Below are 13,374 nucleotides of genomic sequence, written 5' to 3'. Positions count from 1 at the left end.
AGCAGGTCTCACCCAGCCGAACTTTCTCACCTCATCTCCATGGCCAATATTAGCTTGTACAGTCTTTGCGAGAATGTGGAACATCTCGCCCCCTCCTGGGCGGACGCAGCTCTGCAGCCCGCTTGGAGCAGCGCCGAACTGAGCGGGTTTCAGCCCCACTGTCTCGCTGAGGGGGCTGGGGGCGCGGGGGGTGCGGGGTGCGGAGGGGGGCGTGCGGGTACAAACCGCACAGCCAGCACGTCGCCCGTGTGACCTCTCGTCTGCCCTGCGGTCACACCTAGCTTTTGCCCGGGCCTGTGCACTCCGGGGTCCTTCCTGGCCCTTTCCCCCCGCAAGTCTGTTGCATCGTTCAAGGTTTAGCTTCCGTCACCCACACAGGCCTGATGTGCTAGTTCGGCCTTCGGGGCTCCGCGCGGCCGATTGCACGGCCCTTTTTTAGCCCGTTTTCCGCTGCATTCCGGTGTTTGTTAGCACATGTTCCTCTGACTTTCGGGGAAACAGCCCGATTTCTTTTACTCTATAACCTCAGAGCAGAGACTGGTGGAAATACTGGAAATAGGGGAGAATGACGTATCTGGAAGGCGCAGCCTCCACCCCGGCTCCCGGAACCCTAACGAGGCGCCTCTGAGCTTCGTGCCAACCTCAGGGAGCTGGCAGGGTGGGGTAGCGCCCTCCGGGGCCCCGCCGGCCTGGCCCAGAGGTCCACCGGCCGGCCGCAGCGCCAGGCTCCGGCGAGTTGAGTTGGATGACTTGGGTGTTAACAGGAAAATTGGAAACGGGCGGAGGAGAAGGGCTTTGAACCGGAGGAGAAGGGCTTTGAACAGAGCCGAGTGGAGGGCGGGTGCAGCCGGCTCTGCTTTGCTCCCGAGGCAGAGGCCGGAAGGGGGAGACACGCAGGTGTTATAGGACAGTCGGGGAGGCGTTTACAAGCTTAACAACAAACGCTAAAAGCCTGGGGTGATGATGGAGGTCGTGTGGGCTCCCATTCACACAGCACTTTGCAGTGTTCTTTTTCACTTAATCTCTTCTTAGATTCATTTTGGAAAGATGTAGGGTCTGCCCGCCCATCCCACCAACAACGGGACCCCTGAGGTCAGGGGCCGGATCGCTGAGGCCCAGGTGTGATTTCACAAACGGGAGGAAGGCCTTGGATAGCTTGTTTCCTCTGTCTGCTACCTGAAGTCCACACTCTTCCCCGCCCCCCGTTTTATGTTTCTTTTCTTTCTTCTTTTATTATCGATGCACATATCTATTAAGGAATTTGGAAAAATGCAGAAAAAGTAGCATTATCCATAAGGCATCATACAAAGTTTATGTTTGGGACCTATCTTTCTAGTTTTTAAAATTTTTATTTTTTTACTGTGAATCAATATTAGACACTGTTGAAACACTTTATTTTTTTAATATTTAAAAACATAAAGAAAAGTTGAAAGAATGGTTCAGTGAATGCTTACCCCCTGGTATGGCCTCCACTTAGATGAAACAATTATGAACATTTTGCTGCATTTTCTTTCTCTCTCTCTCTGGATACTCCCCCCACCCCAGTCATTTGAAACCTAATTGCACACTTTGCCCCTAAAGGCTTCAGCATGCCCCTCCTGAGAAAAAGAAAATTCTTTGTAACCACAATAACATTATCACACCTAGGAAATTAACAATTATCTTCTACTCTTGTCAGATACTGGCTCATATAAATATTGTCTGATTATCCCCCAAATGTCTTTTAGAGCTGTTTAATTTTTTGTTTTTGTTTTTGTTTTTTTTTTTGCGGTACGTGGGCCTCTCACTGTTGTGGCCTCTCCCGTTGTGGAGCACAGGCTCCGGACGCGCAGGCTCAGCGGCCATGGCTCACGGGCCTAGCTGCTCCGCGGCATGTGGGATCTTCCTGGACCGGGGCACGAACCCGCATCCCCGGCATCGGCAGGCGGACTCTCAACCACTGCGCCACCAGGGAAGCCCTAATTTTGTTTTGATCTAAGATCCAACTGGATTTTACGCTCTGTGTTAGTCTCTTCCGTAACAGTCTTTTACCCACCTCCATCATTCCCATTTTTCTCACCCCACAACATTGCATTTTTGAAAAGCCCAAGCCATTGGTCCATGTCCTGGATTTGTCCCATTGTTTCCTTCTGTTGTTGTTTAACTTCTTCTGGCCCCTGTATTTCCTATAAACTGGAAGTTAGGTCTCAAGATCAGATTGCATTCAAATGAACTGTTTGGGCAAGAATGCATCACGGGTGATGTTTCGTACGTTGTATTGCATCACAGCAGGAAGCAAAATGTCACCTTGTCCCATCGTTGGTAATGATTGATTACTTGGTTTAGGTGGTGTCTCCAGATCTCTCCCTTGTCAAAGCACACGCTCGCCTCTGTACTTTGCAGGTTATCTGTGGGCGATATCTCGACGTGTGCTGATGTCCTGTTTCCCAGCAACCTCTTACCTAATGGTCCACGAAGCCATTGACCTCCTTGCCTGAAAAGTCATTCACCTGGGGTGCAAAGCGGCGATTCCCTCATTATCATTCCTTCTCTCTTTATTAGCTGGTGTTTTTTGTAAAGAAGAGCTTCCCCTCCCCTCTTCCCTTTTGAGTGTTAATATGCCCCTAATACTTTTTATTAATTCAGTGTGTTAAAATCAGTTATGGTGCTGGTTGTGTGAACCGTCCTGCTGGTGGCCAGGGGGAGCACCTTTGAGCTGTTCCTCCATCCCGGGCTAAGACAGGGTCTCAGGGGAAATGTCTGTGGGAGAGGTAACACGAATTTTAAACTCATTCACACTGGGGTGTAAATGCTCACTGTGGGTCTTACCGAAGTGCAGTTTTTGTTTGGGCTTGGGCTCAGAGTCTGATGCCCTTAGGAGGGACCGTGATGGGATGAATGGAGGCAGGAAGGAAGCAGGAAGGTTGGCTGGACAGTCCTGCTGGACACTTACTCCAAGGACCGGGATCAGTTTTCCCAGCTTGACAGATGGGAAAGTCATGTCTCAAGATTGTTTTTATTCCACATTCCCAACATGGTAGGGTGCTGTGATGATGGCTAGAACCAAGACCGACCTGCCTTCCGATTCAGTAGCTTTCCTTGGAGCTGAGTCTCAGAGCTCTGGGGCTCCTAGCTGCTACTGGGTCCCTGCCAGCACCTTGATCTCTCTAGGGCTTCTGTTCTGAGATGCCCTTGGCTGGCCCTGGGGATTTTTCTAGGAAGGTGCAGATGTCTGGGGAAGGTGATAGAGGTAGGGGACCTGGCCCAGGCAAGGGACTATATAAAGCTGACTGGTGGCTGGGCTCCTGAATGAAGCTGCGCCCTCCATTTTCCCTCTAGAAGGAAGGGGCTTATGAAAGAGGCAGTTGAGACCCTCCATCTTCTGGTGGTCACCGGGTCTCTGTGTCCCCTGCTCTCTGCCCCAGCCACCTCGTCATGGCTTCCCCCAACTCTCTCTGCTACCTTTATCACCTGTGTCATCCTGCCTGTCCTCTCTCTGTCTCTGGTGTGTCCCTTTTTCTCATTCATCCTTTTCTGAAATGAAAAGCCCTGGGGATTTGTCCTCTGGGTGCCTACTCACCCAAGCCTGGCCCTCTTTGCATTTCCTCTAATGGACACTTGGTGGCACTGTTATCTAAGATGTGAACCATACCTGATTTGGCCAAGCTACTGAGATAGAAGGTTTTGTGTGTGTGCGCACTCACACACACACATATCACACTTCTTCATGGTATGGGGCAAGGACAGGGGAGGTACTTGGAGGGCAGAGTGGGAGACTAAAGCGACTTTTTTATTTTCCAAGAATAAAACCTATTAATCATAAAAAGATGAAAAAATCAGAGAAAAGCAAGGAAAATGAAAAAAATTAAGCACATTTCTGCACACCACCTTGGAGAGGCCCACCATGAACATTTGTTTATATCTCCTGCTAGTACGTTTTCCTCCCTGTAGCTCTCACTCCTTCTCTCTGTTGCACATCCCCCCCGCCAACCCTGGCCCTGCCCTGCCCCAATGGAAAAAAAAATTGGATTCGGAATACAGTTGATCTTCATTATTCACAGATTCTGTATTTGCAAATTTGCCTACTCGCTAAAATTTATTTGTAACCCCAAATTAATCCTTAAGGTGCTTTGGTGATCATTTGCAAAGCTGGGAACAATTTGAGTCAGCTGAGGTGCATGTTGCCAGCTGGGCTGAAACAATGTGATTCCGTCCTTGTTTCAGCTCTCGTGGTGTAAATGTGTCCTTTTCCTGGTCTATTTAGTGTCATGCTTTTTGCATTTTTTGTGCTTTTTGCTGGTGATTTCAGTGTTTACAATGGCTCCCGAGTGTTGTGCTGAAATGCTGTCTAGTATTTCCCTGTGTAAGAAGGCTGTGACGTGCCTTATGGAGAAACTATGTATTAGGTAAGCTTCATACAGGCATGAGTGAGAGTGCTGTTGGCTGTGAGTTCAATGTTAATGAATCCACAATATATAATAAAAAAACGGTGTTTTGAAACAGAAACACACATAAAACAAGGTTATTGGTGAGTTGACAAAAAACTGTTGTGACAGAGGCTTGCAGGAACCGAACCCTGTATTTCTCTTAGGAGCAACGCTTCAGTGTTCATCAGCTCATGTTCTTGGTGACTTACGATGTGTAGTTAGAATGTGTAACTACCGCCAGTAATGAGAATCCACTATATCTGTGTGGTTTGGTAAAGTGCTTTTATCACCTAACATTTCCTTAGGTTATTAAATAGTCTTTGAAATCAATTTTTTGATGGCTGCATAATATTCCATGAGATGATATAACATACATTTTAATCCCACCCACATCTCGGTGGCTCTCTCACGGGGAGCCTCCAAGGGCAGCCCGGAGGAAGTGATTGCTGGGGAGGCCTTGGACTGCCTGGGGCAGGGCTGGGGGAGGGTGGGGACAACCTGTGCCTTCTTGTCCAGGGAGCTGAGTGATGCTGCCAGGGTCTCTCAGGTGTGTCTGATTAACGAGTCTTCCCTCCCTCCCTCCCTCCCTCCCTCCCTTCCTTCTTTCCTTCCTATTTTAAACTTTTGTTCATCTAAGTTTTGAATTAGGTAATACATTTATTATGCCCACCATATACATTTATGCATCCATCATTTTGCATCATTCTGGCTTAATTATGCATATGCTGCACACATCTGACCATAAATTCTTACCTTTTACCCTTTTAACACAAACGGTTGCACATGACACTCACTGTTCTGCACCTTGCTTTTTTCACTTAATAATATAACTTGGAAGTTGTTTCATATCACAGAGCTCTTTCATTCTTCTAGGGCTACACAGTGCCCCATTCTGTGGATGGATCACACTTTATCTAATCTGTCCTCTGTTGGTGGACACATGGGTTGTTCCACGTCCTCCCTAGTTGGAGCCATGCTGCAGTGGATAACCTCGTACACGTGTTATTCTGCACACGTGCAAGTCTTTCTGTAGGATACTTTCTAGAGGTAGGACTTGTAGGTCAGAGGGCATTTGCATTTGTAATTTTGAACCATAGTGGCCAATGGCCCTTTGGAGGGGTTGAGCTGTTCTGTTTTCCCACCAGCAAAATCCTAGCGGGCAGTTTTCCCATTGCCTTGCCAAGAGAGGGCTGTCAGGCTTTAGAGATTTTTGTGAATCTGATAGATGAGACGTCGTATCTCATTCATTTTGTTTCTTTTATTATGAGGGAGATTAAGCATCTTTCTGTGTGCTTTACAGCCCTTTGTGTAACCATTCCTGAGAACTGTGTGTCCCACTTTGCCTTTTGTTCCGTCTGACTGTCGGAGCTCTTCTTTCCTTACTCCTCTCTTTGCTCACACAAGGGCCAAATCCCGGCACCCATCCCTGCCCCCAGACTTTGCCTGGGCTCTTCTCACAGGGAGGAGGGGATGGTGGGCACAGGGGCTGGTACTGGGTGGATCAGGGATGGAGACAAAGTCCTGGCCCCTAGGGAGGCCACACCCTCATTTGATGGAGGGCCCAAAGCCCCCAGTCTGGTCAGGTGCTCATTAGATGAGAAAATGCATGTCAATGCTTCACACAATCAGGGCCCACAGTAAATGCCCTGAGGAAGGCTGCTCACTGTTTCCGTGTGTAGGACACACACACCTTCCAGGATCTGAAGCAGAGTCTTCACCTGCTGCCCTGTGTGGGTACGGGATGCCCTGGGCTGGCTAAGGGACCTGGTGCCTCCCTGGGGACGCCCAGGGCAGAGCAGAACACACAAGCCACTGGACTGGATCTGGTTTCCACCTCTGCTAGGTTTCTTGTTTGTGGAAAGCCCAGTCTTATGAGCAGGGCTGATTGGAGGCAGACTGTGGCTTATGAGGTTTGTGTCTTCACTGCATTTTCCTCTCTCAGATGCAGGTGCATGGCCCCCTGCCCTGGCCCTCCAGCCCCCCTTTCCTCTCCTCCTCCCTCCATCTCTAATCTCCTGGGTTCACAGTCTTCCAAAAGGGCAGGTGATCTGGGCTGATGGGCAAAGGGGATTGCCTCAGACTCTAGGACTCCTGGGAAAGCTGGTCTGGACGCAGGGCTCCATATTTAGGGTCATGGCCATAATGGGAGGTGAGGGAGGAGAATTTCCAGCCAGAGGTATGAGATAAGGAAGGAGGGTTGTGACATTCAAACAATCTATCCCTCCTAACTCCCTCCACCCCATGCCCCCTTGGGTCTGATCTACCATTGAGCTTTGTCTCTAGAAAGATTCCCTGTGTCTGAGCCCACTGCACCAGGCTCCATGGCCCCCAGGGCCTTCTGCCCAGCCCCAAACGTGGCCAGCATGGCAGAGAATGGCTGCTGGCTGGTGTGGTGGTCTCCGAGGGAGCCCAGAGTCCCCTCAAAGCTCCATCCACCTGTGCTCTGTGTCTTCTAGCTCTGCAGCAAGATCCTGGAGAAGACGGCCAACCCTCAGTGGAACCAGAGCATCACGGTGCCTGCCATGGTGAGCCTCACCCCCATGAGCCCACCCCAGGAGGCCTGGGCTCCCAGCCTACCCAGTTCCCGCCCGCATCCCAGACTTCTGCTTCTTCAGAAGGACCCCACCCAACCCGTCTCTCTTCCCTCCTTAGTTTCCCTCCATGTGTGAGAAAATGAGGATTCGTGTCATAGACTGGTGAGCTCTGCGTCCCGGGATCTTTAGAGGTGGCTGTTGTCAGGGGTCACTTGGTCCTTCGGTTTCCTTTTGTTCATTCTGCAAGAAGTGGGAGAGTCTGTTTCAGGTGAGGTAGTTTCCTCTGGGGGAGGCCAGAGAAGGAGAGGGTGTGGGCTGTTGGGAAGCTTACAGCCCTGCTCGAGGGCAGCCAGCGGGGGCTGGAACAGCTCCAGGAACCAGAGATCCCTGAGGCCAGGAGGGGCCAGGAAGGCTTCCTGGAGGAGGTGAGGTTTTGGGAAGTTCAGGATGAAGGCATTCTAATGAAGAGAGGGTCATAAGCAGAGGCATGGAAGCCGGAAAGAGCAAAGCTTCCAGGAGGGTGGGCTGTGTTGCCCACAGTGTTGGTAGGATGAAACGGGTCTCCAGGCTGGGGAAGTGGGTCCGGTTACCCGAGCTGGGGATGCCACTGCCGGCTTGCAGCAGGGGTGGGCAAGAGTCACACAGTCATCTTAGAAAGTGAGTATCTAACCCTTGCTGAGCGTCTATGTGCTCCAGGTCCTCCTCCCAGTGAGCGCTTTACATGCGTGTCCCACCTGACGCTCACCTCGACTCTAGGCACCGCCCGACCTTGCAGATGAGGGAGTAGGTTTGAATAGACTGAGTACCCTGTACGACGTTGGGAAGCAGCCGAGGCCAGGCTCGAACAAGCCTGTGCTCCCTCCGCCCGTGCGCTTAACCACCGGGCCGTGCTGACCCCTCCGCGTTGAGCCTTCTCTCACGCCCGACGGCTGTTAGGCGTCCCCACGCGCGATCTCCAGGACCTTCCCTACATCAGCCTTTCCCAAAAGAGAGAGTTGTCCTTTCTCTGCCCCCAAAAAGTCTTGGCTGTGCGGTTCCCGGCGTGTTGTCCTTTGGTCTCAGGCCCATGGCACCCCCAGCCAGGAGGATAATGAGAGACTAGGGAAAACCCCCAGGCCACAGAGCCATTAAAGTGCGCGCCAGGTCCCCAGCCCGAGAGAAGACAGCTTGGGAGAATTAGAGGAGAGGAAGGGAGTGCGAGGGGGGCGAGGAGGGAGAGGCCTCTGGGGCCCTGCCCGCCCGTATGCTCTGTGGGAGGTGCTTTGGGGGCAATGTGCTCTACACCCACGGAGCCATCCTTCCCCTCGACGTGTGCGCGCGCGTGCGTGCGCTGGGTGCGTGCCTGTGCGTGGCGGTGTGAGTGGATGCACGCGGGCGTGCGAGCGCAAGGGCGCCGCGTCCCCTGTGTTGTGGACGGCCTCGCCCGAGTCCGTGTGAGCCGAGTGAGGCATCGGCATACTGTACAATCCAAACACATTACCGAATCTGGTGGCTGCCTCTCTGGTTTAGGCTGAAGTGGCATTTTTATTGTGAGTCTATTTTCAGACTTGCTGCATTTTCCAAAAGCAACCCCAAGCCCCAAAACCCAACTCTTGGCCAGAAAGCATTCAGTTGCTGCAAGTTCCTATCCAGAAAAGTGCTTTCTTCCCAGAAAACTCAGATAAACTTGTGTTATTACCTGAATCCTAGAAATACGATATGGTCCATATGGCCTTTTCTCTGTAACTTAATCTTCCATTCAGTTCTCAAAGAATTTCTTTCATTAAAAGACAAAATCCCTCAAACTACCCCCTACCCCGCAAAAAAAAACCTGACACAAAATCTCTCTCCTCCCATTCTCTTTCCCTTCTCACCAGATTCAGGTAAGACCAGAGGTGAGAAATCCTATTCCTCTCCAAGGGCTGGTCTTTTCTAGGGGTTGGTCATGAAGGCAGTTTAAAAGTGTCATCAACTGTCAATTATCTGGTATTGATAACCTTACTGTAAAATGTTTAAGGGAATTTTTACTTTCCAGTTCATCTTAACGTTATTCACCAGGAAAAGGGATACAGATCTGTGCTGACAGTTCACGCTTCCTAATGTAGACCCCGCCCTGAGAGAAAACTTTAAAGCTTGATCACCTCCCTGGGAAATACAGAGAGAAAGGAAGGGAGCAGCAGAGATCTGGTATCTCATGGCTTTAAGATTTAAAAGGAAAATGAAATTGCCATGCCCAGGCGGGTCTTTCACAATGGGGCGTGTGGGTGTCATCTCCTGAAGCCTCCTGTGGCCAAAGGATGCACAGCAGGGAGAGAGGGCCTGCTGGGCCCCGAGAGGAGGGAAGAGGCACGTGGGGAACCTTCTGGAAGGAGATAGATCCTGCCCCATCCAGCGTTCCTCAGTCTCAGCACTGTGACGTTTTGGACCGGAAAAGTCTTTGCAGTGGGTGACTGTCCTGTGCACTGTAGGATGTTTGCTGCAACCATGGCTTCTCTCTACCACTCCCCTCCACATCAAAAATGTTTCCAGACGTTGCCAGATGTCCTGGGGTCAAAATCACTGGATTGAGAACTCTAGGTCTAGCCTGGCAAGGAAGCAGCAGGTCGCTGCAAGCATAGCTCTGGTTTCCATGTCAGGCATATTCTGCTCAAATCCCAGCTTTGCCAACCTGCCTACCTCAGCTTCTTCATCTGAAATTGGGGCTAATTGCAGAAGCTGCCTCAGGGCCAACAGGAGGATTAAATGAGCCAAGTCACGTGACGGGGTTAGCACACTGCTTGGCTCTCAGGAGGAGTCCAGTAAATGCTGACTATTACTGTATATGATTGTTAGGGGGGCAGGTGTGGGGCGCAGAGGAAGGGTCTGCACAAGACAGTCAGTCCTCAAGCTTCTCCCCATAGTCCCCTATGCTGGCTGGGGAGGGGAGAGGCCGCCTTCTGGGAGGCAGGACAGGCCCCGTGTTGTAGACAGAAGCCGCGTGGGCCACGGTGCGAGCACTGGACCTGGAGTCTGGACACCAGGGTTTCGGTTCTGGCTCTGCCCCTCCCTCCCAGGCTGACCTCGGGCAAGGACCTTCTGGCTCTGAGCCTCAGTTTCTTCATCCATGCAAAAGAGATGTTAGTAAGAGTACCTGTTCCTCAAGGCTGCTGGGAGAATCCTTGGAGATAAGGGGGTTTAAAAGTGCTTTGTCACATACAGAATCAGATACAAAAAAGAGCTACCATAAGCTAATTAAGACTGTGGCCTTGGAGGCTGTTTCTTCCTGGTCATCTGGTTTTCTCCTTGGTCCGGGTATGTCTTGGCTCCTAGAGCCTTGCTCTCCCTGGGCCTGGGGGTCTGGCTCCCTGAGCGGCCTCCTGCTCCCCCGCCCTGCCTCCTGCCTCAGGTCTCCTCCCTTTCAACCTGCAGCTGTGCCCGCAGACCTCCAGCATGGCCGATGGGATGCTGATGGTGGGGGGGATGGACTGGGTCCCCCCTAGAGGAGTCTTGAGTGACACTTTCTTGCCTAGGATTACTAGGCCTCCATAACATACCCCGTGTGAAGACTGGGACCCCTAATGATGTATAACCGAGGTCGTTTCCTTCCTGGGTGGGCTGTGGCCTGCGATCCCCCTCCCCTGTTCACGCCCTTTCTGCCCCTTTGCTCTAGGGACCGCCTTACGCACAACGACATTGTGGCCACCAACTACCTGAGTATGTCGAAAATCTCTGCCTCTGGAGGAGAAATAGAAGGTACGTTCCACCTTTCTGCTGCCCTCTGGCCCCCCGTGCTCTCCCCTGTTCCGCCCCTACTGTCTTGAGAGTTTGTAGAAAAGGGAAGATTATAAGGTCTTTGCTGCCCATTTCCCAGGGAGAAGGGCTCTGGCCAGTGAGAGAGATGGGTTTGCATTTAGGACTGGCCCACTTCGGATGGTGAGATACACCACCGAATGGCATAGAGAGGATTCATTCCTGCAGATTATACTGGTGGCTGTGGCCACACCATCTACCGGGTTCTAGGTTGGCTGACTGTTCTAGCAGCTTCTGTTTTGAAAAGCTTTCACTGGCCTGTGAACAAGTAGTTCATGATCATTTTGTACAATTTAAAAGAGATAGTCTGAAAGAACAATATAAAATTGTCACAAAATTATCCATAAGCCTACCCTCCCAGACAAGAGGTAAATATTAACATTCTGGGACCTGTTTGTCTGTATGTATGTACGTGAAAAACATTGCTTTGAAACAATTTTCAATTGTTTTGAAAATTGCTTTTTGTCACTTGGCAGTACAACAGAGATGTTTACTCATGTTATTAAGTATTCTTCTACAATATAATTTTAAATGAATACACACATTCCATTGTGTGAATACATCATAGTCCACATTAACTAAATGTTGAATAGTTAAGTGTTTTCTAATTTTTCCATGTTATAAACAGCTAACTTGATACTGAATATTTTTGTAGCTGAATCTTTATGTAATTCATGATTTTTCTTTTGCATAAATACCTAGAAGTGGAATTGCTGTGTTGAAAGATTCGAACACTTTAGGGACTTCCCTGGTGGTCCAGTGGCTAAGACTCCATGCTCCCAATGCAGGGGGCCCAAGGTTCGATCCCTGGTCAGGGAACTAGATCCCACATGCCACAACTAAGCCCTGGCCCAGCCAAATAAAAAAAAAATAAATATTTTTTAAAAGATTTGAACATTTTGAATCTTTTGGTATATATCAAAAGTGCCCTACAAAAAGACTGGACTAATTTACACTCTAATCACTCAAGCTTATTTTGCTGCACCCTCATCAACAAAATGCAAAATAATGGTATTTAAAAAGAATTTTGTCAGTTTGTTGGGTGAATTTCATTGTTGCCTTAATTTTATTTCATTGATATCTGGTAAAGTTGACCATTGTAAATTTTAAAATATTTTAATAATTATCTTACATTTACAAATTATATATATTTATATACTTCTAAATTTATTCTGTTGTAAATTGCCTATTCATGCTTTTGTCTATATTTCTGATGGTATGCTTGTCTTTTTCTCATTGTTTTTTTTAAGAGTTGTGTATGTATGTGGAGGTTAATTTTCTTCCATCATATATGTTGTAAATAATTTTTGTCAGTCTTATTTTATCATTTAATAGTTTTTAACATACGGAAATTAAAAAATTTCACATAGCTAAATATATTAATCTTTTCCTTAGTGAATTAGGAAAGGGTTTAACATTACTTTTTTCAAAATTGTTCTTTGGTGATACCAATGCTATATATTGAATAATCTTTTCCCTGCGTTTTGAATTGCCACTTTTATCCCATACTAAATTCCTAAATGTGTTCTTGGGCCTATTTCTTGATTTTCTATTATCTTTAATTGGTATGTCTGCTTATTACTTCTTAGGTTTTGGTATCTGGGCTATGCTGGCTCTGTAAAATTAATTGGAAAGATTTAAAGTCTTTTCTAACATCTGGAACAGTTTATATATCATAAGAATATAGTCTTTTGAGGGTTTGAAAGAATTCACCCATAAAACCATATGGGCTGGGTGCCCTTTTTGAGTGGGTGTTGCACTCGCTCTTTAAAACCTTTTCAGTTTCTCCTGTGATCATTGGTATTTTTAGTTTGTTACTTTTACTATAGTTAATTTTGATAATCTACATTTTCCTAGAAAAACATTCATTACACTGAGGTCTTCTAATTTTTTTACTTATAGTGTTGTGTGGAGTAATCTTTTATAATTTAAACAATTCTCTCTACTTTCTTACTTCTAATGAAATATGTTTGAATTTTCCTTTTTCTTGACTAGGCTAGTTAGAAGTTTTTATTTTTCTCCCTACTTTATTGGACTTTTCAAAGAATCTGCTTTTGGATTTAGATATCAATTCTAATATTTTCTAATTTTTTATTCTCTCATCTTTCTACTCTCTAACTCTCTTTAGACGTATTTTGTTGTTTCCTTTTTAACTTTCTAGTTAACTTCTTGTGTTTATTTTCAATATTTCTTATTTAAATAATGGAAGTATGGTTTCTGCTCCATATGTCATGCTTTTGGCCTTCAGCAAACCCCAAGGTTATATTTATCTCTATTTTTTACACTTAAATATTTAATCTATTTTGAATTTATTTTGGTGTGTTTTCTGAGACTGATTTGATTCCTTTGTAGGTAATCTTTTCTTTTTTCTCTGACTAGATGCTGTTTGTAGGAATGTCTCTTTTTCCTTGCAGTTTAAAAAATACCTTTGCTCTGTCTAGGTACAGGACTCTTTTCCTTGAATTTTGTCTGAGACATAGAGAATCCTTAAATCTGAGTTGAGGGATGATTTCATTTACTCTTACATTGTTTACCCGAGCAGCTGAAGGCAGGGTGCGAGAGGGGTAGGAGGGGAGCTCTGGAACCAGGCAGCTTGAGAGAGTTGCTCCAGTCTCCTCCCACCAGTCCCAGCCTTGTAAGGTTCTTGTAAGGATCCAGTGAGATTA

At 47.8% G+C, this 13,374-nt stretch overlaps 1 protein-coding gene across 28 annotated transcripts in view; it reads left to right on the top strand.

The window, feature by feature from the left end:
• DYSF (dysferlin) overlaps window positions 1-13,374 on the top strand; it is a 222,195-nt gene that overhangs the window by 72,803 nt on the left and 136,018 nt on the right. For all 28 annotated transcript variants that reach the window (XM_073791260.1, XM_033838318.2, XM_033838329.2 and 25 more), the window contains 3 exons: window positions 6,863-6,931; window positions 7,059-7,102; window positions 10,569-10,651. In XM_073791260.1, coding sequence (XP_073647361.1) covers window positions 6,863-6,931; window positions 7,059-7,102; window positions 10,569-10,651 — 196 coding nt within the window. The remainder of the gene's footprint in view (window positions 1-6,862; window positions 6,932-7,058; window positions 7,103-10,568; window positions 10,652-13,374) is intronic.

Source organism: Tursiops truncatus, chromosome 14 (genome assembly GCF_011762595.2).
Source record: "Tursiops truncatus isolate mTurTru1 chromosome 14, mTurTru1.mat.Y, whole genome shotgun sequence".
Classification (NCBI taxonomy): Eukaryota; Metazoa; Chordata; class Mammalia; order Artiodactyla; family Delphinidae; genus Tursiops; species Tursiops truncatus.
Note: the sequence above shows the minus strand (reverse complement) of the source record. Positions and strands in the feature narration are given on the sequence as shown.